This window comes from Channa argus, chromosome 11, assembly GCF_033026475.1.
Source record: "Channa argus isolate prfri chromosome 11, Channa argus male v1.0, whole genome shotgun sequence".
NCBI classification, from domain to species: Eukaryota; Metazoa; Chordata; class Actinopteri; order Anabantiformes; family Channidae; genus Channa; species Channa argus.
Window position 1 is genome coordinate 18,824,890 of NC_090207.1, and position 24,432 is coordinate 18,849,321.

Genomic DNA, 24,432 nt, shown 5'->3' on the forward strand with positions numbered 1-24,432 from the left:
TGAAAATCTACTTCTTTGTCTTTGTTTGAGAGCAAACAATCCAGCATATAGGAGCTTGGGCACTATTCTCCGACTCAGTAGTTAACAGTGAAATACTAGCAAGAGAAGGAGAGGAGAGGGAAACAGGCTGAAATAGGGGAAAGAGAAAAGAAACAGAGTGAAATGGAATAAAAAAGAAGGCAAAGAGATGGAAAGTTAAAAAAAAAGTCATGTGGATGGAGGAATGGGTAATTAGAGATTGGGCTGATGAAGACGCAAATCAATGTGAGGGTGTGAGAAAGAAGGGAGGAAAAGAGAGAAGAAAAGAGGGAAGGGGAGGGGAGTTGAGTAAAATCCAAGCTCAGCAGTCTTCCCCAGGCTCAATTTCCAGGACATGATTAGTTTGGAGTGATGACACGTAATAGGTGCTATAAAAAAATAAATTAAAAAAAGACTGCTTCTGCGACTCTCCTTCCCTAACCCATTCCTCCCAAAATAAAAGCCTGCATTAAAGCTTGAAAACTCTGGGAACTAATAGCCTTCATTTTTCCTTTTGTTCCAAAACTGCCATGCTTGGAAACTGCTACTAAAAAAACCCAACTCAGTATCTTTCAATATCTCTGTGTCTCTGTAACTGCAAAGCACTGTAGGGTAGTTCCAGCAAAGTTACTGTCACTTCTTAATTCTTAACTTGTCAAGAGCTGTTCCTGAAAAAGAAGTCTCATCGCTGTCTGCTTTCAGCAGGAAACAATGTCCACTTAAATTTTCACCCCGCACACTCCTGTGGCAGCTGGTGCCACCAGCTCAGCAACAACCTCATGACTCTCATTTGCTCTATTCTACAAGGAAAGTTAGCTTCCATCGATATGCATGGGCATAATAAGCAATAATCACAGCAGTCTGGCTTGTCTGAACTCTCCACACACATTTGTTAACATTTTGTCAAAAATAACAGAACCTGTTATTGTAAAGGGCAGGTTATAGAGCCGGCAGACACGCACACATTGCCTTTAACAGCGAGAGTGATTTGCACATAGCACAAACATTATTAGCACGGATTTTTCTAAAAGAAAATAAAAAAACTATAATGGAAAAACTACGCTGTCACACCATTTAGCTGAATTGTGCATCTGTAATGGCACCGAATCCTGCATTGAAAGCAGGCTGTATCAATTTTCAAGGGCTGAATGCAGAGAGGAATAGATATCTGAGAAACACAGACAGAAAAAGAAAGGTTTGGCCATTTCTGCAGGGAATGTGATGGTTGAATGACACAAACACAAGCCTTGCTTAGCAAAACACTGCAACCAGCCTCCTGCGGAGCGCTTGGGACTGTAGTATCCAAGCAAGAGAATGGAGAACAAAGGGAAATAAAAAAGCATGACTATATCAGGAAGAAAGTTAATTGACTCTAAAACGCTAAGAAGGGGTTCTGGGTTGGTGAGCTCGCCTCACATGCCCTCACTCCACACATTGTTCTTGCCTTCCCCTTCCTCTCCTTTAATCTTCTAATGATTATACCTTTCTTAAGATCTCACAGTTACATCAAAGTTAAATGTCCAATTTCTGCTGCTCTCTACCTTTATCAAACACAAGTTCCCACTTGTGCTCCTGACCTCCTTAACATCAGACAGACTGGACTCTGGCCCCACCCAGACCCCCCGCTGCTGCTGCAGAGTCCCAGACAGAATGTCCTGGCCTGGCTCTACCCCAGTGAGCAACAACCTGGTCTCTCACCAGATTGACTCTGTCTTTGTGAGCACCCTGGTGGCTAATGCAACTACAGTCCATCTGTTAATTCTAATCTAATCCATCCTCAATTTATATACAGGCACAGACACACATGCATTTGTTTGTGGGGCACAAGCACAGTTCTGAGGGATGGGATCACATTGTATCTGATGGCACACAAATGTGATTAATTGATACCATCGCTATTGTTATAAAGTCTTTGAGTATCATCTGATGATCGGTGATGATAAAATAAATGGAAAGCTGCTGTTGAACAATCTCTAAACATATTCTTACCCCTGTAGGGTAGACACATACACTACACACCAACATCTTCTGAGATAAAAGCGTCCACAAGAATTAAACTGCATCATGGAAGCTCCCATGAGCGTGCACACACACACACACACACACACACACACACATCCACACACACACCCGTGTCTTGCAAGCATGAACTCACAGTACCTCCTACATGTCTATAACAATCTGCACAAGAAGCCTGAGGAGAAACATGAAACTAGATAGAGTAAAAGGGTAAAGGGGGAATCTTGAGAATTCAGCAGTTTGGGGATGCTAGGAGGTTAGCTGTGGTTAAACAGAGCAGATACATGTACTAAATATGCTGCAGAGTTATTAAGCTAATCGCATGCATCCTAGGGATTAGCAAATACACCTATGTGAGGGTAAATCCTTGCAAGTCAAATCCATAAACACATTATTGGGCAGAATCAGAGTCACAGACAGTGGCTGCAGAGTCACTACAAGTCATCATCTTTATGGATGAAGATGCAGCTAAACTGAAGGTACTGAGCCCCCAATGCAGTGTGGGCAATGAATGTAAGCCAAGTTCTGTGCTTTGCGTGAACAAGTGCATTTGGATGTGCAAATGTGCGCTGAATATTCACACCTTTTTTGTAAGTGCTTAGGTGTACACAGGACAGCTCACACTCCATGGACACACATGCAGCAAGTGTGACTGTGTGTAAGATTGTGTAGCCGGTTTGTGCCGAGCCCCTGACTTCGCACATCTCACGCATTCTGGATGAGTTCCTTCCCTATAATCTCATTTAAACCCCCTTCACACGCCATAATTCAATTCTCTCTTCTAGACAATGACCATGTCATCTTAATCTGGCAGGTAGATTATACAGCATCCCACACAAGACTGCTAATGCTGAAGAAACGTCTCTGACTATTGAAGGCTCCTTCAAGGTCGGATGGGCTGCTATAGATTGCTTTACAGGATTGCTTCTGCCACTCATGTTTTCCACCACTGCTTCCTTGGCTTTAATCTAAAGAAGTCTTTTTCCTCTTTTTACCATTTGGAAATCCTGCTCATTTTCTTCGGGTTTAGTTGACTGAAGTCAACAACCCCAGTGTAATGCCGATCGGAATACTTTTTCCTCAAATGTGATGTAGCTTTTAAGTATTCAGGGCCTCTCCTTAACAAAAGCCACAAATGTGTGAGCCTTTTATCACAGAAGAGCATCTTGTTCTAACCGTACAACATTAAAATCCCAATGACCAATAAGCAGACCTGTTGTAAAAGCTTGCAGGTGTTAAGGAGGGGAGCCGTGTTGAACTGCTGGAGATATCGAGCTGGCAGAGCTCATATCTAGATTACGAGCTACATCTCCCTCGAGAGGTAAGTGGGTAATTGAGCCAAAACAAAACCAGCTAATAATCTGTATTTCTACAAATCCTGCTTGATAGTGAATCAGATATAATTAGAAATTTTAATTACTGTCAGTAATCTGCTAGAACACAGAAAGGAAATGGAGTGGCAGGTGTGAGCACACTGGTTGTCTGGCAGTGAGGACCTGATGCCACCCCCATCAAGGCTCCCCAGCCTGCTCAATCGGATTATAGCTAAATCATCCAGCCATAACAGGGCCTCTAAGGCCTCCTTCATACCTTAACCACTTATCCTGCCTTGATCCACGCAGCAAGGTTCCTTAAACACTGGGCACAACATCCCCACCATGAGGGGTGTGGGTGTGTGTTTGTGAGGAATTCTGACCAAAGACAAATAAAGTCAAATTATTGGTGCATCAGATATAAAATTAGAGAAATTAAAAAGATTAATTCAATTATTCATTAGCATATCAGCAAGCAGCTCTTCAATGAGCCTGCTGCTGGCATCAAGTCCTGCATGTTGCTACCTCACAGCCAGAGCCTTGGGATCACAAGAACACCGGAGAACTGTGATGTAGGTTGATGTTATGAGATACAGTGCATGACACGATACCAACAGCTAACATGATTTGACCCCTACCCCCCCTCCTTAAATAATCGGTAAGATTCTCCTGACATAGTAAAGTTAATGAAAAGCAGACCCCCAACAACATTCCTAAGAGGAATGGTACAAGAAACAAATAGTAACAGTGCAAACAACGAACCACACAATGAAAATATCATTATAGTCCAACCACAAACCTCTAGGATATTGTAAAGAATAGACAATGGGTGCATACACTCAAAAAGTTTATTCTAAGCAAGACCACAACAAGACACTTTAATTATTAGTTTAGCTCTCAGAGTTCAAAAGCTCTTTTTTCTTATTAACACATAAAAGTCACATCTGCTCTTTGCTTGTTACAGAATTTGGCTGGTTTGCCGGTTGACATACAATATTGACAGCTATTCAGTGGCTCCATGAGCTGCTATCTGCTAATCATTCATTTAAGGTGAGGCCAGCAAATACAAGCACAACCACTACTGAAGCAGAAACTCGTAAAGCATTTGCCAAAATGTGATCCGAGTATCTACGTACATCATGTGACATTACTAAGCTTGTGCAGTGATCACATGAATAGACACTGCTTTCAGCCTCAGAGCTTTTGTCTCTTCAGAAGTAGATTTGACTGTGGAGCAGAAGGTTCCTCCTGCCTTCAGGCTGTTCCTGTGGAGGTCTCTCCTCGTCTGATCAATTCCCTGGGTCCCTTTGTGGGTCGTCCAACAGGCCAGCAAAGTAGAGAGGCTCAGTCAGACATGCTTTTTGCTTACTTTTGTCTTGGGATCTGTTGACCAGAGGGGATGTTCTCCAGCTGGACTAAGTTTCCCTCTCTTCTCTTTATCTGCCCTGTTGCAGACTGCAGTTGTTTTGTGTGACACACTATTGGAATTGTCTTTGCCATGTGCATGTAAATATGGATGTGTTCGCAGGGGAGAGGGCCAGGGTTTTTAGTGCATCGTAACCTTGAAGGAATGAATCATGTCCCTCTGCTGAATATGTCTCAGTGTGCGTGTCTCCATTGTGAGCTACTCAGAACAATGCAGCCAGTGTGCGCCAGCATTGTAAAGTTGTGTGTGCGGTGCGACCAGGTGTGTCCTGACTGGATCCCAGAGGTCTAGTGTCAAGATATGCTTATGATATTCTAACGCCTCTCACTGCTTCTGGAGAAGGAAAATATGGCAAGCAGGGGGGACAGTGGGCAACTCGAGAGGCCCCTGAAGATCACATCTCAACACAGTTTCTTTAAGAATGCTGAACACAGACAGTCATCTGTTCGATTTTTCAGACACTGTGGAGTCAAAATATGTCCAGGTGCACATTGTAGAAAGAACAGTACAGTGGTGTATAGACGACACTTTCCTATGTCACAAAACTTTATTTTAAGATGTATAATCATATATTGGCATTCAGTATATTTGAATATTAAAATAACTCTCAGAAATACTGCCATTTTATAATAAAGCTCAGAATCTATGTTTTGTTGTCCACCATAGTAAGCCACATTGTGTAATATCTCTATTGTCTATAGGAGAAATGAAGGTTTGACCATGAAATAAAAATGAGTCAGAATAAATTCAGCATTAGTTTATTTAAACACAGTTTCTCTCAGCATCCACTGTAAGACATTGTCAGCAACACCCACAAAAAATTTCAACTGTGGAGAAAGATATCAGATGAATGGATCAAGTAATTTTGTGTGTGAGCACCTCTTGGATTTTAACATATTAATCCATGGCAATTCTTGTACTTGCACCTTTCTGGTTTTTCCAGATGGAGACTAAAATAACCTCAATCTCTTTCCTTTTGAGAACTCTTAATGTAGTCACAAACCAGTTTTTAATATATACTCCATTTCATTTGTTCTTTATTTTCAAGAATTACATGGCTCGCAATTGTTTGCTGACATCTAAATTAGATTTGTATGCCAACCTAAGTTTCATCCTCATAAAGTGCCCCCTAGATTCAAAAGGACAAAGCAAGATTCCCAAAGAGAGGCGGGGATGTGCTGAAAAGAGAGGAAATAGGGCTGTGTTTGGAAGGACGCGGCTATATATAACCTCCCCTCTCACCTCCCATTTGTGCCTGATACCAGTTTTATTCAGCCGAGCTCCCAGTTGCTGCCTAGTCACGACCAAATAGACAGCTGGCAGTCAGTTACGTTCCCACACCTCATACTATGCACCGTCCCTGAGCACTAGCAATGTCAATGCACTATTCAGACTCGCCTAAATATTTAATCAGGACAAGTAGAAGGCAATCTTCTACATCCACTAGCATTAAACATTTAATACCCGGCTGACATGATATCTAGTCAGCCGAGACACATCAAGAGACACATGCAATGGACAGCTACAGACACTTTGCCAGTTAAATTACAAATCCCACTGCAAAAAATAGAGAACACAACAAGTCAAGACTCTGACACACCAAATACAGGCACACTCAAAAAAATACAAACACACAAACAACCAGCAAAGGAATTGTTTCTAGAGAAAAAACAGGCATACCATTATGACCACATGTGCAATTTAAACCAATCCAATACACTGGCTCTGCCATGAATTCTACTTTTAAAAGGTCATCATTTCTGAGTTTTTAGGTTGAAACTGTCAGAAAGGTGATAATTCTACTGTGTGTTTATTATTGAAAACAAAGTGGGTAGTGGAGTTGTACTTCAGAATATTATAAGAGAGGTGGTTCTAATGTTTTGGCCAACCCATTTAAAATGAATGAGGGGGCCAAAACACAACAGTCGGTGGGTCACAGCTTTAAGATTTCAAGCAGTGCGGCCACTGTCAACGCGCACAAATAAACACAAGACAGAAAAGAAGGGCTGAGGGCAACATGATGAATATAGCAGAACATACACTTAACACCACAAATTCACAACTTTCTGTGACATTGTTACATTACTATTCTTGATACAGCAGGCTATGCCAGATGTAAGACTTCACAGTTAAAGGACCACTCCATTGATGTTATGCATCCAAGTCTAATATGTTAAAACTAAAGTTGTATTAAGCCGCCCATGGCTCAGGCCGAGCTGTGAAAAATGGGCTAGGTCACACTGCTATTAGAATGAAAAAATAAGAATAATTGCAGGATCAATGCTGCAAAGCGAAGCAAACTGGCTGTAGTGGTCAGTGTTGGTATTGCATCGTCTGCATTAATTATGTAACAAACACAGGCACAAATATGATTTTCTTATGAAGAGTAAAGGAAAAAGTAGCAGCTATAAAACAGTGAATACATTTTTCGGAGCATCAAAGACACTGCAATGTTACTTCTCATGTTTTAGTATTAGAATGGATTGAGTCCAATACGATTTGCTAAGTCTAATATGGCCATAGGATTTTTTATTTTCTTACCATTCATTTGTGCATGGACCAAGAGCTAGGTGGCTAGTGCTAATGCACATGCTCTGTGGCCCAAAAACACAGAAATATGAGAACCATTTCAGTAGTTTTAAATGCTGGAATCTGAATGAAAGAGGAATTTTTGGTGTATGCACAGCTAAGCAACTTCAACATCAAATCAAACATAGAAATCACATTTTTATTATTTTATTTTTCCACAATACAATAATAAAGCTACAATAATAGAATAGAACCAAATTTTAGTACTGCATTTTGGTTAAATTTATGACTGATTAAATTTTTTCCCCTTTATTTTTAAATTTTTTACCTGATTGTCAAGAAGTTAATGAATAAATGCACTGCATCAAATCGCTTAATTACTGGGCCCTAATTGTGTACATTAACACGAGAACATGTGATTTGGTTGGTGAGACACTCAACAGTGATTAGAGGAAGGTGGTGTGGGTGGTCTTGGTCAATAGTATCAAGTGGTATCAAGCATGCATGTGTTTACAGTATATACTACACTAACACACACACACACACACACAACTACAGATGCAGATACTGGAGGTGACCCAGCGCAGTGACAGCATGGTACGTGACTTGGGTATGAATGGTGAGTTAAGAGTGATAAACTACTACCTAAATCCACCCACATCCTGTGACCCTGCAATCAGTCAAACACCAACGACAAGCATACACACCATAAATAACCCTGTCTGAAGCCAGTCTGGAGGAACCCTGCCTCTGCTCAGGTTTAGATTCCTTGTTTGACTAAATGTGTGACTAAAAGAGGAAAACTTTGATTTCAGGAAAACAAACACAAAGTTGACCTACTGAATATAATCACTAATAAGCCGCTAAATCTAACATTCTGTTCTCTATTTTCATGGTTTCCTGGGTCATATGCACAGAGAGTGAGGCAACTACAGATAGCACACGCAGTGAAACCCGTCTTGTTCTTGTGATGATTTATGCAATCACAACCAAACATGTGAAAATAATGATCATGTGGGGTTAATAGAGCAGGTGTCCACTGCAGAGCTCTCTCTGCACTCTTGGCTTCTGAAACAATATTCTGGGCTAATTTGAATAAAAAAAAAAACTGCAAACATTTGCTGGACCATTCAGGCTAATGTTCAATCTGCTGCTCCTTGACAAGGTGCCACCATGCATCTCATTTTCATTCCTGAAGCTTTACTGCAAACCTCCCAGAACTGCAGTGTCATGTGGTGGAAATAGAGAGGGGAAACTAAGGGAAAAGGAAAAGAGAAGGGGAAGGAAATGATGTGCTTTTATATTGTGTAGAAGATAGTGCTTGGGTATTCAGGTTGAAAAAATAATGTGAGATGTACACAAAACAGTGTCAGCAGAACAACATCAAGGTCAAGAAAGAAAATGGATTCTTGTTGCTTTTTTTTTAAACGAAATAAAGGTGCAAGACGGAGCTGAGAGAAAAAAAAGGAAATGACAGAGAAATAAAGGTGTGGAAAAAAGGTGTTTAGATTTGGGCAAACATTCAGGTACTGGCATTCTCAAGATTCTCTATGAGCAACACAAACACACACACAAGCAGTTGCCCATCGACCGCAGGGCTGGCGGTTTGAGGTCCAACACTCCCTCTCCATATGTCAAAGTGTCCCTGAAACAACAACTGAACCACCAAACTGTTCAACCCAAGCCATTGAGGTTGCAAAATCCAGTGCCTTTCCCAAATCTGGCACAAACCGGGGAGGATCGCATCAGGAAGGGCCTTCGAAGCAGCAATCTGCTCTAGCTAAAGATCTAAGAAGAACAAAGAAAAAAATAACTTGCATTAGAATCACATTTAAATGCAACTAATCATCAAAAAGTGCAACGTTTTTGACGGGAACCAAATCCGAATTAGCTCTGATGCAGAGGATGGATTCTAGAGGTTACCAGCCTTAGAAATCAACTATTAACCTCTGATCAGAGATTAGATTAGACAAATTCCCAGAAAACACCAACTGTTCAAGGACAACCGTTTAAATCAGGTGTTTATTGGTTGACGTGCATTACAGAGGAAGTCCAGTGAGAAGAAGAGAATCGTTTGGGCCAAGAAATTCTCAGAATGGACATTAGCCTGGTGGAGGACTCTACTTTTGACTAATGAGTCCAAATGTGTCTGTTAAATGTGTGTGTAACTGCTGCTACTTAACACATGATACAATCCCTAATAATAGATTGATGTCCTTAGTACTACTCTACAATATAGAAAATAGTAGACACAACTATATACAGCTCACATCTCCTAATCCCCCAACCTCCCAGCACATAAAAACTAAAACTGAGAGGCAGACCGACAGCAGTGAAAAATAATAAGTGAGGAAAGAGGATGGAGGCAAGAATACATGCTCCCATGATGATATACCGCTTGCTTTTAGTTTCCACTCAATTTCCTCTTCTTATTTTGGCACCATCCTGAAGATAACATCTCTCCGTCTCTTTCTCTGTTCCAAAGGCATGATGAGGGTTGCATAAAATTAGCTGCCTAATAAGGGGAACGTGGCTAGGGGCAACATGGAGGACCTTGTTTCCAAAGAGTCTCGACACACTCTGCTCAACCCCCACCCCCCCACCCCACGCCCCCATATCCCCGAGTAACAACACAAGATCAGATAGAGAAGTGAGAAGACTGTTTAAAATAGCACCCCACAGACACTCTTCTGAAGATCTGAACTACCAGCAATTGAGAAAAAAAGCAGAAAATTATTAACTCAGCGCTGACATTTTCTACATGCTTAGTGCTTGGTCTTCCTTATAGGCTTCTACCACCCAAACTGAATTAGGGATTGAGTCAGGTTTACTGTCAAACAACACTAAGGTAAATCTGTTATCTCATAGACTTTATGCTCTGGAAATAAACTGGTCAGACCCTTAAATGCCTAATCTAACCTGTGGTATCCCAGTCCAATTAAAACTCGTCCCACCAAGCCCCTTCTTTCGACTTTCTCATGGGCTGTCAGTTTCGATATGGAGGGCGAAATATTGAAGGTCGGTCAGTCTGCACACTTAACCTCATTTCCCAACAGCCTGTTCTGCCTCTCCCAGAAGAGACTTTTGATTGGTGTCCATATGAAAAGTGGGCTTTGGTTTTGACGGGAGGGGTATGGAGGGAAGGGGAAATCAGAGCAGCCTCGCCATAGCCTGAGAAAGGGGCTTTTTGCGACACAACTTGTGACTGCAGTCAGTTATAATGGTTTTCAATTAACCGAGAGAACTAATCTAGGCTAGCACAGGAGAGCCAGTCATCCAATATTCATGTACACAAACTAGTGGAAGCACAGATTAGCCTACATATTTACATGGGGTTGGTGGTGTGTCATCCACACATTAAAGGATTCGATTGACAGAAGGAGAGAAAGAAACAGAAATTGAAAGACAGGAGGACAGTACATTGGGAAACTGAATCAGAAAGAGGAAAGATAATGATGAGTAGAAAGGAGTTCAAGAGAGAGAAATCAAGGAGAAGAAATGAGAGGTCAACGGGACTCTGGGAAGACCTTGAATGAAAAGGAAATGAGATCATGAGATAAAAGGTGAAGAAAGGGAAGAGGAGGTAGCACTCCTCCAAAGAGATTAAGGATCATCTGCATTTTGCCCTAATATCTGCCTTCCCGGTAATCATCCCTCTGAAGGCAGACACCAGCCCCCACTCAAAATGACACCAATCTGAATGAGTGATCTTGACAAATTGGGCTGCTAGAAAAATGAGCTGCTCTTCTGACTGAGGAGAGGGCTGCAGACAGTGGGGAGTCTACGGCAGGACAAAGCTATAACTGTAATTGGCTGCTTCACTCTCCTTCCCCTAATCTCCAACCACAGAAAGTGGTGACCGGAGAAAATGGGACGGCAAGCACGAACAGAAAGCTGCAATAGCAAAATGCTGCGCAACCACAAATTTCAATAATGTCTCAAATGTTGTGTGCATGCATCAGAACAATATGGAAAATTCATCCATAATCCTTAGTAGGTCACAAAAGACTTAAAAGACTTCAAAGCTGGATTAATGCGTGACAGGACATACCAATTCCACATTGGGTAACTTCTTACCAAGCATTAACATTGTATGTCAAACAAGAAGCTAATCGTGGGTTTAGTTTGAAAATATCCTTTGACCTTTTGTAGAGGTCTCAGAATTAATTTTATGCACCACAGATATCTAATTTTATGCTTTTACGGGCTTACACATTTGGAGAATAATGGAAATGTCCTGATATTTTTCTTCGCTTAGGAAACTACTGAGGCTGGTGGGCTGCGAAATCTTCTGTGTTAAATGCCCGCTTCTCTTTTATTTTATAATTGCTATATAAGATGCATGTACGGGCTGAGCGGTATGACCAAAAATCATTATCTCGATATAGTTAATTTCAGATTTCAATACCAATATAATGTATACTTAATAAAGCATATTTTCCAATAATTAAATACAAACTGAATTATATACTTGAAAAAGACGTATTTAGATTGAAGGGTATAAATTGAACTACAGTACACACAGAAAGGACTTCTCGGTTGATTTAAAAAATAAAAATAAATCAAATTCAAGTACCCAGAGAGACTAATAAATTCACAGTTATACCACTGTGTTGGGCTAGCTGGTTATCCCCTCACTCTACCTGCCTCGACTTTCGGAAATGAAATGTGAGAAATGGGCCAATTTACAGCTAAGGGCTGTTTCTTGCAACGTGGCACCAACACAGAGATAGAGTACAGAGGATATGCAGAGGTAGATACGAAGTTTGGAATTTAGAGAGAAAAAGGGAAGAGCAAGATGTGAGAGAGGAAAGCAAGACGTTGCCACTAATATGAATGCCATCACCTAGGGTAGACAGAAGTGCTTGAATTGCATTTTTGGCCTTTAACTTCTCTTATACAAAAAGTCTGGTGTTGAAGAGCAGCTCTTGATCTTTCCAATCAGCTACCATGACAAGAGCTGCTCAGATATTCAACAAGCAGAAACAAAAGAGGATGTCAGCATGAAGAAGTTTGCTACACTCAGAGAAGTTTGAGAGATAACAGATATAAAGAAGCTGTGAAGAAGTAGGCAGAACAAAGGCAGTTGAAGAAAAGATGAGGAAAAGTAATATAAAAGTCCTCTACTTACTTCAGCTAAAATACTCTCTAGCCTGCCATTTCCTATGGTTATGCCATACCTCTGTCACAATTTCTATTCAAAATTCTTTGTGTGTGAATTGTTGCCAGAAACAGACAGAAACATAAGGTGTTAACTGTCTGGAGAAACCAGGTCATTGTTTCTGTAACACGCCACTGCATTTTTATTCTAAATTCATTAGATGTTGAGACACCTACAATGTCTACAGGGAGCTTGGGGGAATAAACGAAGCACTGCAGATTGACGGAGACAAAGCTTTCTGATTGCCCTGACATCACATCTGTTAACTCCTCAGCACAGCTTTAAGAGGATGAGACGAGGAGGCGGCGGCAGAGAAGGTCGGTGGGCGGTATCATTTTTTCGCCTTCACACCCACCCCCCCAACTCCACACACTCCTTACCCCCATTATTTTCCTCATGGGACCAGTTACATTTACGTTTGATAGGAACTGGAAAACCACCATCTGTAATTAGATTACCCATGGATAGATGGAATGAGAAAAAAAAATCTTAGTTAATTAACTCAAACCATATTCTAATCAGATTTCATAACCCCCCCTGCTCAACAACCTCTGATATGAATCCTCTCACAAATCCCCTCGTGGACTCACCATCACACATGCCGAGAAGGGATGGGCACTCAAACAAGATCATTTGTCGCTAATTTCTCAAACAGGAAGGCACTTAAAGATGTGCTCTGATTGAGACAACTGAGCATGTGCATTAATAGAAAAGAAAAAAGTTAAACAATGTGTACTGCATGAAAGGTTGAAAACATCTTTGTGTCTCATACTGTTTTGAAAATTTTTCCTGCAGCGCCAAGCGACAGTTCCTCTGCCAAGCGACAGTTTCCGCCATTGTAGGAAATGAGGACAGGGAATTAAATAAGTGTCTTTTTATGGAATAGGGACAAGTGTCTGTGATAACAGTCAAAGAGGTGTCTGAGAAAAGGTGTCGACCGCCACATTCACATCTCCATTATCTGTCAACCTGCCAGTCCATCTGTGTGTTTGCCACGCAGCACTCAGAAGACCGATGACTTCCATTTACACAAGAAACATGTGTTGCATGTTTTGTGCAATGACAAAGAATAATCTGCACCCAAATACACCACAGTGATTGGCAATTTTTATCAACTATTATTGTTCAATGTTTTTCATCAGTTTCTAATTATTACAGAAATAAAAATCTTTAAAGTATTTTTTTTTATAAAAGCTGTCTTAGACACAGTGAACAGACTGACAGCTCAATCATGCAGCTATTACATTTGTCTCTCAGTTTGATTAGAAATCTATTTCAAATGTCAAGTCAATTTTTATTTTCCAGAACAAAGCACAGCATCAACAGAGAAGACAGTCAATAGAGAGGACAGTCAACACTGACACAAGAAGAGCAAGAGATTAGATGTCAAACTATTTCTCCATGCTGAGATCGAGACATGAAAACTATAAATCCATATGTATAAGGGGGCCTCTTCTGAGGTTTGTATAAACAAATAGCTTTTTTGAGCTAAGTTGTATATTTACAAACAAAAGTGCATCCACACTAAAGAAATTGGTCAATTTTTTTATCCGCTAGGGCCTTGAACCGTAAAACTGCATGACTTTTTTCAACAGGGACAAATCAACTTAATAAATTTTTTTTTTTTTTTTTTAACACTGAGCCAAAGAGAAACACTTCAAAATAACAACTGGCAGAGACACATTCAGCATTGTCAACAGATTTGCAGGGAACAGGATTTTATCAGATAGAAATTGTTCCTTTGGGACCACAAGCACGTTGGCACACGGAGCACTGCTTTAATTTCTAAACACCTGCTCGTTCTCTAGTAAGACCACAAAAGACAACTGGCAAAGAGCTTTTTCTCCTCCCAAATAAATAATCCTGGTCTGCCATTTCGCAGCGAGTGGTACGACAGCCAACCCCTCTCCCCTGAGTGTACCCACACATGTGTGTGTACGTCAGAAGAGCCACCATCACAGCAGCCTGCACCTGCTGTGCCTGAGGCCCTACTCTGCTAGCTAGGAGCAGCAGCACAATGCAGAGATGGAGGAATGAGGGGATGGAGTGACAGATATGCTGGGGAAACCAGATCTGTTGGCGTAAATGTCAACAGCTTAGCTCAAACCAACTATAGCATTTGAGGACCTAATACAAATTCATATGAATTTCCAGCTGATAGCTGTTGAGCTTGTGTGCAGTGCTATAAATAATGCAATGCCCCAGTTGTCTGGAAGAAAATAAAACCCACGGCTTCCAGGTAAGAGGTGTAGCTGCGCATCCTTACTGGGAGCTGCTAAAGGCAGGCAGCTTAGCCTGTTTGAGGGCTGCAGTGGCTGCTGGTCAGGGCCTGATGGGCACATACACTCATGTTCACTGACAGACTCAGGCATGGATAATTTTACATGTCCAAATGCCAGCAAGCATAGCTATGTTACACAAATGTCCCCAGGGCAGAGTTGTAAAACGATGCACAGCCCCACAGCAACAAACAGCAAGCATTCAGTGTCTGTTAAGTATAAAATATACATTCATTATGGCACTGGGGTTTAGAATCATCACCTCCTGAGCTCTACCTTAGCTTCATGCAGATCTAATGGTGCGGCTGAACTACAGCCACACATTTTAAAAGGCTATAAATGCAGGCATTACTTAAAATAACGTAACATCACACCATAGACGTTGGGTAGTGTCTGGCCGGTCCCCATAACACTTTTAGCAACATACACTATATTTAAACAGCTAAGAAGCCGCTGATCCAGAGATTTCACAGTGGTAACTGAAGCACTTTCCCGACTGCTGAAAATGACGTGCTTTAATGTGGCCTCTGACCCCAGTCACAGGAATATATATCAAGAGAGAGGACTGGAAGAGAGAACAACAGGCTGAAGGACAAAAGGAGAAGGCATTTCAGTCTCAGATAGATATAAACATTTCACTTTCCATCAATCATGTCCCGTTTGATATCATGAACATTGCTTCTTTGTCAAGACATCCAATTTCCAAGAGACTTCAAGTTACCAACACTAAACTTTTAAAGACACATACACACAAATACACACAGTGTGTGGTAAAAACAAGTTGAGACTCAAATTCATGGACTCACATAAATATATTCTATATTGTTTCTTTTAAACAGATCCTGCAAAAGAAAGTGCAATTTGTGTGTGTTGCATTAAGGTTCGTGTCACATCCACAAATGGACGCTACAGACACTGGCAACAAAAACAACAACAACAAAAAAACCCCACCTTTTACTTTATGACGCAGACAACAGCAAGAACACGCACAACAGGAGGTAACACTGTTGGGGTGAACACGAGAGGGAGGATGACGCAAAGACAGCAATGTTCTACAAGTAGCTATGGCTCTGCTAAACTGCAACAGAACCCCTTGTTAAATTTATAAAATCTATGAGGCATGAGATCATTTGAGATGGTGAAGTATGGGGGGGTGGACCACAGAGGTTTGTTTCGTGGTCCTCATTACTGAATCTTTCTCAGCGTGCCTGTCAGTTACCACCTGTCTGTCTGCCATGTTAATAGAGCTAGAATCATGAATCTCCCTTAGGAGACAAGCTCACAGAGGATATGGAAGTGCTCCCGGCCCATGTAGCTTAGCAGCTATGAACATATGCCTGGCATAAGTTTCCCAGTAAGCCTCATATAAATAAATCCAAACTTAAAGAGGGAACAGCAGCTAAACCAAACCCTGAGACAGACTGATGGTAAAGGCTCAGTGGGTCATACTCTGCACCATTTCCCCTTCGTTCCTTCTAAATTTTACAGACAGCAGTAAAAACCTTTCTTAGCTATCCTGGCCACATTCAAAATGGCAGAGAAATAAGGAGAAGCAGGGCCAGATAGGCCAGACTGACAAAGAGGGAGCTAAAACAATCTGCTCTTAGATTGGTTGTTTCTGAGACCCCTAGAGAAGCTGTGTGAGTGTGTGTGTCTGCTTCACTGTTTGACTGCAAAAACACTGGAGAGCAACAATTTCTTTTCAAGCACAAAATGCAAGAGAGAGACTTAGACTAATCTGGTTCTCCTCTCTCTTGCACTGTGTGCCATTTGTCAGAGTGGGCAGTGGTCATGAAGGTTCAGGGGTTAATTGACTCCGTTTTTTTTTTCACATTCAATAATCGTCAATAATCTATTCAGTAATAAAAGACTGACCATTCAGTTGCCAGAGCAGACCGTCAATTCGAGAAATGGAATGTCTAGTCCAGGCTACATGAAGGCTACAGCTAAGCCATGAACACACTCCTGGAAAATTGAGCCTTCAAAGAGGGGCTTATGAATCCCATCTCTGACAAAAGAAGAGATGGAATTAGTGGGATTTAGGGACGTCAGTATGAGGCAGGGTGGTATTAGGGATGCTCTTTACACGTCTCCACCCAGGCTGGATCACAGGCCCTCTTTAGGACACGCTAGCAGTGAATGTCTGTCACAACATACAGCATTGTATTGGATGGAGACAGCTGCAGGGCCTGTAGTCTGAGCTGATACTACGCCCGGCCCACTGGAACCAGTCCAGTGTGGAGTTACAAAGGAATGTAGAAACTGCGGTTTTGGCAGCTGTACTTTGATAAATGTTGTGAAACAGAGAAAAGTATGCATGCTTTTCAAGCGATATGCTGAAGAGATGTGTCTAGTGCCGCTGACAGCCCTTATTCAAAACATGTTTTAGCGAGCTTACGTCTGAAACACTGGCTCTCAGTATATGCAAGACCGAGTACATAATACAGAAGCTTAACCAGTGAAAAGAATTTAAAGAATAGTGCTTAAGTCCTGTAGAGCCCTGTTCCACCTCAGAGAACAAGGAAATGTCTTCCTATTGATGTGGTCCATCAAGTCAAGTCCGCTTTATTCCCTGTGGAGGCACCCACAGGCAGGCACCTCCTGAGCCCTGAAAGCAGCTGACCACACCTCTGGAACAATGACCTCAATAAACTCAAACATGGCTACATTTGCTCAAACAGAAGCACTGGGGGGTAAAGAAAAGCTGTAGCAAATCAGAAATGAGTGCTCTGAGGCTCAGAGGAAAACATTACAAATCGACTGTTCTACACATAAATCAATCTATGCATTTACCACTTGCTATCCAAAAATCCATCTCCACACTCACAGCAGAATGTGCAGGTCCCAGGAATGAGGATTAATGAGAGAAGGATGGCCCAGTCACTATTGTCTCCATTGTTTCTCCTGCTTTATTTTGACAGTGGACTCCCATGAGTGTTTTAGCGGGCATTTGCCCGCAGCTTGTGCATACTGCAGACCGCTGCATTACAATAAGAGCAAGAGATGCCTTCGTTTCCAGGAAGCTCTTCTTTCTGTCCTCCATCTCTGTCCAGCTCTCCCAATGGGAGGCACTGAACTGGGATTAACAGAGCGAGTACAGCACATAAATTTCAGCTGTACTGCTGAGTCGCTGTTCCCCCCCTCCCCACATACACACACACCCTCCTCTTTACCTGACCCTATCCCCCCCACCCTTCCTCCTATCTTCTCACACCCCAGTAGTATAGGCCAGAGGACTGGGCATGCAGCCGCATCCCGCTCTGCTCAGCATGCTGCGCCGTAAATACGGCGCAGCATCAGGAACAGCAGGTGCTATCACTCCCTATCATTAATTATACCTGCTGCATCACTCTAGGGCTTCTCACTCCCACAGTCAAAATCTCTATCTCCCTCACCATCCTATTCTCTAGCCTCCAACTCTACCCCATTTTCTCTCACTTTCTCAAATTCCAACCATCTCATTTTTTATCAAATTCTCAGCTGCTCTGTAGCAATTCTCTCTCTTCTTTTCAATATCCACCCATATATCTCCTTATTTCTTACAATTCTACATCACATTCATTTGTTCCCTGATGTATCTCAATCTCTGTCCAGCACTCTCAGATTCTCCCAAGTGATTCCTTCCCTCCACTCACCGCCTCACCCACTTTCTTCTTTACTCAGATGTGTCTTTCAGCGCTTTTCTTCACATTTTGATGGGATTTTTTTTCTTGCTGTAAATGTATTCCAAAACTGCTATGCTCCTGACCAGCCAGGAGACATCACGGGCACTGATGGAGCACTGGGGGGAGAGATAGCCCTTTACCTTCACAAGAGAGCTCATAAATAAAACCAAATCAAAAAGGAAAAGCAGCATGAGAAAATCCCTGAGGTGAAAAGCCAATGAACATGGTCAGAGTTGTAAGGGTGTGTCTGCTGATGGTAAAAGTCCAAGCTCCCTGTGACTCTGGCCAAAGAAACGTAAGCAGGGCATCCTGTCCCTCTCAGGTGAGAAGGTGTTATGTCCACTGTGTGTAAACCGCGGAAACATCTGGCACAACCAAAAAAACAAACAGTCGCTTCCTTCTGGCTTGGTCACACTGCCACACGGAGTCAGATTAATGTGAATTCTAAAGGCAGATCCTGGCTTCGTAACATGAGACCACCCAACATATTACAGGTTACATGGGCAGATACAACGCTTGATGACTTAAAAACACATCACAACAAAGAGTGATTTCACAGACAGGGAAAATACACTGTCTGATACAAACAGGTATTAGTCATACAAACATTTTGCCAAGCCATAGGATCCTATAATTCATATCCAAACCACTTTAGCTTGTGCACACACAAGTAAATCTATGAAATTACAAAACAATGTTTCTCTTACAAACTGCTTTTAAACTCTAATGTACTCTCTACATTCAACCGTATGTTTATTTCAGTGCATGCTGGGGTACGCTAGCATTTATGTTTAGCATTTTCCAATGCTTTACCTTCTAATACATGCTGTTGTACACCCACCCCTACCCCCCTTATGACATCAGGCACAGCCAGAGCCATGAAGTCCTTAGCCTCACAAATACAAACCATTAGTGTATCTATGGAGAGGGCCACCTGTTCCTTGCTGCACAGTGACTTTAAAAGCCATTTTAAAACAATATCTGCAGAAAAAAATCATTATCACTGAGCATTATTAAGGAACGTCAGTCCGTGACAGCTTTGAGTCACATGCCTGCTCTTTCATGTTTTAGCTACTCTTTCTTAATCAGCTCAGGGGTTTGGAGCACCTCCACCAAAACACAGAGAGAGTAACTTACTGTATTAACTTAAATCCTTTGGAAATACTACACTCCCTCTTTTTCCAGAACATATAAACTATTTGCCAGAAACATCTTTATTGTTGCTGATTTCAACTTGACTCATCGGTGTAAATCACTCTGAAGTGGTGGATTATACACTCTAATGAATCAATATACCTGTCCTATGATTTCTACTTATTCCCACATACATATATACCTGTACACGGTTTATGTGTGTGGCAACTAGTTCAAAACATTGAACACTGCTCTGTGTTTTCTGCTCCACGAACTTTCGTTCATACATATGCATCTAGCATCTAACATCACCTACGGGTTAATTAATCAACATAACACGAAACAGATTAACCATTTTCCAGCTAGATTAGAGCCACCAAAAGGATGAGATCTGCATGTGCTCGCCTCAGTGAAATCTATAATGACAAGAGTATCTACATGTGAACAACATTGTTACTTTTAGGATATTTTCAGGTTGAGCACATAACTGCAGTGTGGCTGAGAATCAATTCCTGCAGAGAGAAAAGGCTTTTAGTCCTCAAAGGGGGGTCTCACGGATGATTCTGGCAGATACACAGCACAGCTGTAGAAATCATTAGGGCATGCTTTTATTTTCCCTGTTGATAATTCAACATTAAGGAGCTTGGTCCTGATTATTTACCTTCATCTCATCCTTGGGAATGAGATTATCCACATTAATGACACTTCATGTGGAAGAACCAGCATACAGAAATTCATTTAGGAAAAAAGATGGAACAGGTTAATGTGATAATGCAGTGGGTTTTAACTGTTATTAATGCCAGCAGAAGTTACTCCATGCCTGGCTCTGGTTTTTTGGGCTCTGGATTGTTAATATTACAAAACATGATCATTGTGTCTCAGCTAAGAGGCAAAAATATCTGGGTCAAGATGAAAACAACTTGCAAATGTTTGTGCTGATGTTGAACAAACTCTTTTAAGAAGAAGCACCTTTAGAATGATGCAAAACAGGTGAAAGAGGGCAGAAAATAGTTGAAAATTTAATTTTCTTTCCTTTTCTTTAGACCACAGTAAAGGAAGGCCACTTCTGGAAAGGAAGATGGCTTCTTGTCAGACAAGTGCCCCCTGCTGGTAGAAATCTTATCCACAGGCTTTCCAGTGCTACCAATTTTTTTTCTTTTTCTTTTTTTTTTCTTTTTTTTTTTTTTTACAAGACCCCAGATGATTTTCAGATATTTTCCATGTTGTAATACTCCAATCCTATGAAAATGCAGTAGAAGAGGAACAGAACACTAAAGACAACTGATATGAACACAAATATATCTAAGAAAAAAAAATGTCATCATGGAATCATAGAAACAGGAAATCAAGACACACGATTTAGTTCCCTAAAAGATGAAAAAGGTGTGCTGGTTCATTCTCAACTTATGGGTGCAAATTTAGCTGAGGTTTCACTATCTACAGTTCCTAATCGAAATCATATTTTATGTTCAGACACTGGTTAAAACACTAATTATTCCCACAGATCCAAAGATTCACTGGTGGACACAAATATTCACTGATGTCTTGATTATTAGTCCAGATGACATGACTCAGTGGTGTTGTAAAGAGTTGCAGAATATACAAAACACAGCTTCTAGTACAGAGGTTTAACTTGGTAGTACTCCATACTACAGTGCATTATTAATATTCATTGTTATAGGTGTATTTGGTGCAGCGCACAACAGCTAATTACCAATTTGCTCAATTCAAAGAGAGAAAAAAAGAGTGGAAAGAGAATAGACACTTGTGTATTATAATAAACTCTGCTTTGGTTACACTTCAGCAAAGCCCAATGCAGCCCAGTGCTCGGGTGTTTTACTACTGCATCTGAATGCTCCATCAATTGTAGGAAACCAGCGAACTGAGCAGCAGTGTGTGACCGAGCCCCCTCTTTCCAACTTGTTATCTACCAGAGAAGCGTTATTTTTCAGCAGAACCAGGGGGGAAAAACTGCAAATATTAGACGCACTCACCTTCTTCCGGGGCTGCCATTTCATCATATTTGTAAACCAAAATGGAACAGCATTAAGATATTATCTGAGACTGAAATGTAGATTCAAAGAAATCCAGAGCACAAGTCATGCTGCCTCTCGACTTCCCTCAATTTTGCAGCAGATTCTCTCCAAGAAGCGATGCATGATGATGTGCGAGTCTCAGCTTTGCGGCAATTTGGGAGGGGGGAGACAGCACAGTCAACACAAATCATACACGAGTTAAATCCACAGTGGGGCTCGGAGAATAAATTAGAGACACACGGAGTTAAGTGACAATATTCAGGGTAAAGGTTCCTGTGCGTAAAATCCAAAGTACGAGTCCGTTATGAACGAACTCCCTCCTCACTCGGTCTGCGGGATCGGCGCCTCCAAGACCGATCCGGTATGTGTATTTGGAAAAAATGAATTCCTAAACTTTTAAAACTTAGTCTTCCGTCTAAAAAGGCGTCACAGTTTGTCCTATTTCACTGTGTCCACTCTGTTCTCGTCGATCCAGAGAAAACGACAGGAAGGGAGACGGAATGTGTGCCAAAACGCAGATATTCATCACAGCGGGTCAAATGCAGCGGCCGAGACCCACTTTTGGAAGTATTCGTGGAGATTCCCGGCGGAGACAGCGCGACAAGCACAGAGATTATCAAGGGGAGGAGAGAGTACAACCACCCCCCCACCAAAAAAAATATATACAAAAAAAAAATCCCTGGAATTTCTGTGAGGAGCTGGAAGGATATCCTGATTCCTGCAACAGCAACAGACTGGACTACAGCTCACTGATGACTTCCTTCCCAGCGCTCCTCCAGCCTTGCAGTTTACAGACTTGGAGCAGTGGAGCTGAGCAGGCGAGAGGCAGCAGGGTCATAGCGCCGCACTGCACTCAGCTGAACGTACAAGATACCGATCTGTGATGAGTCAAAACTACGTTTGGTTACACCTGACGCTATCTGAGCGTGTTTGGTAGCATTTCCGTAGTCATACTGCAGCCCACTAATTTAACTGGTTGCACAGAGTCTGTAGCTATAGGCTAATAACCCTTTTATACAGTAGTTAAAATATAGTTACAGTAGTTACATATTTACTTGGTTTCAGCTCCAGTCACATAAATGTAAAATCCATCTGCCATCCATGTGAGGATTTAAGATTTTCCTCCTAAAAGTTCTCACAGGGTCACTACATATCTTCACTATGATCCAGTTCATTGAAATCCCGTCTGACACAAAGAACAGTGTGTGCTCAGCAGCTCTGTATAAACCCTGCAATGCTACACAGTCTCCTCACAGTTTAAACTGGTGTTAATGAGCTGGGGAGACTCGCATAACACCACGCTCCACTGCTGCACTGACTTGTTGCCTTGATCTCTATCAGTGGAGGCCAATGTCCTTCATTATTTTTGTGAAAACATTAGATTGAATTCTTGCATAAAAAGATGTGATTCACAAAGGACAGAGAGCCTTGGATGCTTGGGAACAACTAAAGCCCTGTTTATGCACTTTCCCTGTTTCCTCCTGCTGTGAGCAGCTGTCACATATAGTATGCCGAGCAATCTTTACTGCACACAGCCATCAGATGCAAAACATTTTTGTTTGGCATTATTAAACTGGGTAAAGAAAATATATGCAGCTTTTTAAGACCCTTAAAGCAGATGTTTTATCATTAATTATGGAAGTGAGAGGACCAAAATTCAAAACAGACAACATGGTTATTCTGGTAGGAACCCACTCACCACAGTCACTGCCACAGTCACAGAATGAAAACGGTTTTAAAGCAGAACAGCTATGAGCAGCAAAAACACATCTACTGGTGCTGAACCCAGCTGCTGCAGCAAAACCCCTAAATATTCATCACTTGGTACGTAACAGCATTAATAAAGTAACTACATTATTGTTTATTCATGAGGAATCGTCTCAAAATAGAGGAAAAGTGAATTAAAGAAACGGTCGATACTGAAGTGAGGTGAGCTCCGTTTAAACAACAGGGTTGGGATTTAAATTGCTTTAGGTAACGGCCTCTATGCAACAGTGAGCTGGTCAATAAACCGGTGTCTCTTCAGGGTCAGCAGGGTCCGCAGTGGACCCAAGGGTCACTCAGATAACAAAAGACTAGCAGAAGGAGGAGGAGAACGCTGACATATGGCCCTATGGACAAACTCATGAAACACTTGGTAACACACATGGATGAACACAAACAAAATGCTTGACACCACTTCCTCCGCTACAGCTGGCACGCAAGCAGAATGACCCTCGGTGGTCAAGCACTGTGATCAATGGAGTTACAGTGTCTCTTAGGTAAGTTAGTTATGGTGTGCTATTGTGCTTCAGTTTATTACCATTGGTGATAGATTCAATTTTAAAAATCCCTTTTTTCTATTGGATGCCTTTTGGACACAGCATCAGGACACTGTTTTTGTTTGTGTTGGTTGTTAAACCATAAACTTACTCTCAAATACTGGAGACTGACCACCTAAAATAGGTTTACACAAGAGGTTGTTTAAATACATGTTTGATGATGAGTAAAGGGCCACTTAAACGTGTTGTTCAGCAACAGTTCTGTTCGTAGTCAAGTCATCTGGCATCTCAATACAGAAGCGGGCTCCCTGTGCGTGCCTCTGCTTTCCCAATCAGAGCCGCACAGGAAATCAGACTCCAGCCTTCAGAGGGAAACAAAAGCCCCCTCTTTCATTTTCCACAACTTGGAGCTGTTTAAAAGTTTGTGCTTCCTTTTCTTGTTCTTGCCAATCATGCCCTCAAAAATGTCTCCACTGTTCTAATCGGGGGTGGCTTCAGAAACATTAGTTAGACGGGTCTAAAGTGTTAGTTTTCTTGTTGGTGTGAGTCAAGTAAGCAGCTGCACAAAAATAAAAACCTACCTTCAATCTC

At 41.6% G+C, this 24,432-nt stretch overlaps 1 protein-coding gene across 3 annotated transcripts in view; it reads right to left on the reverse strand.

Moving 5' to 3' along the window:
• Positions 1-24,432, reverse strand: part of LOC137135929 (tetratricopeptide repeat protein 28-like) — a 155,679-nt gene that overhangs the window by 85,122 nt on the left and 46,125 nt on the right. Inside the window, exon 1 of one of the 3 annotated variants that reach the window (XM_067520765.1) lies at positions 21,539-22,793. The exons of the other annotated variants lie outside the window; for them this stretch is intronic. Coding sequence (XP_067376866.1) covers positions 21,539-21,565 — 27 coding nt within the window. The 5' untranslated portion in view covers positions 21,566-22,793. Of the gene's footprint in view, positions 1-21,538; positions 22,794-24,432 lie in introns of those variants that run through there. 3 annotated transcript variants of the gene reach the window in all.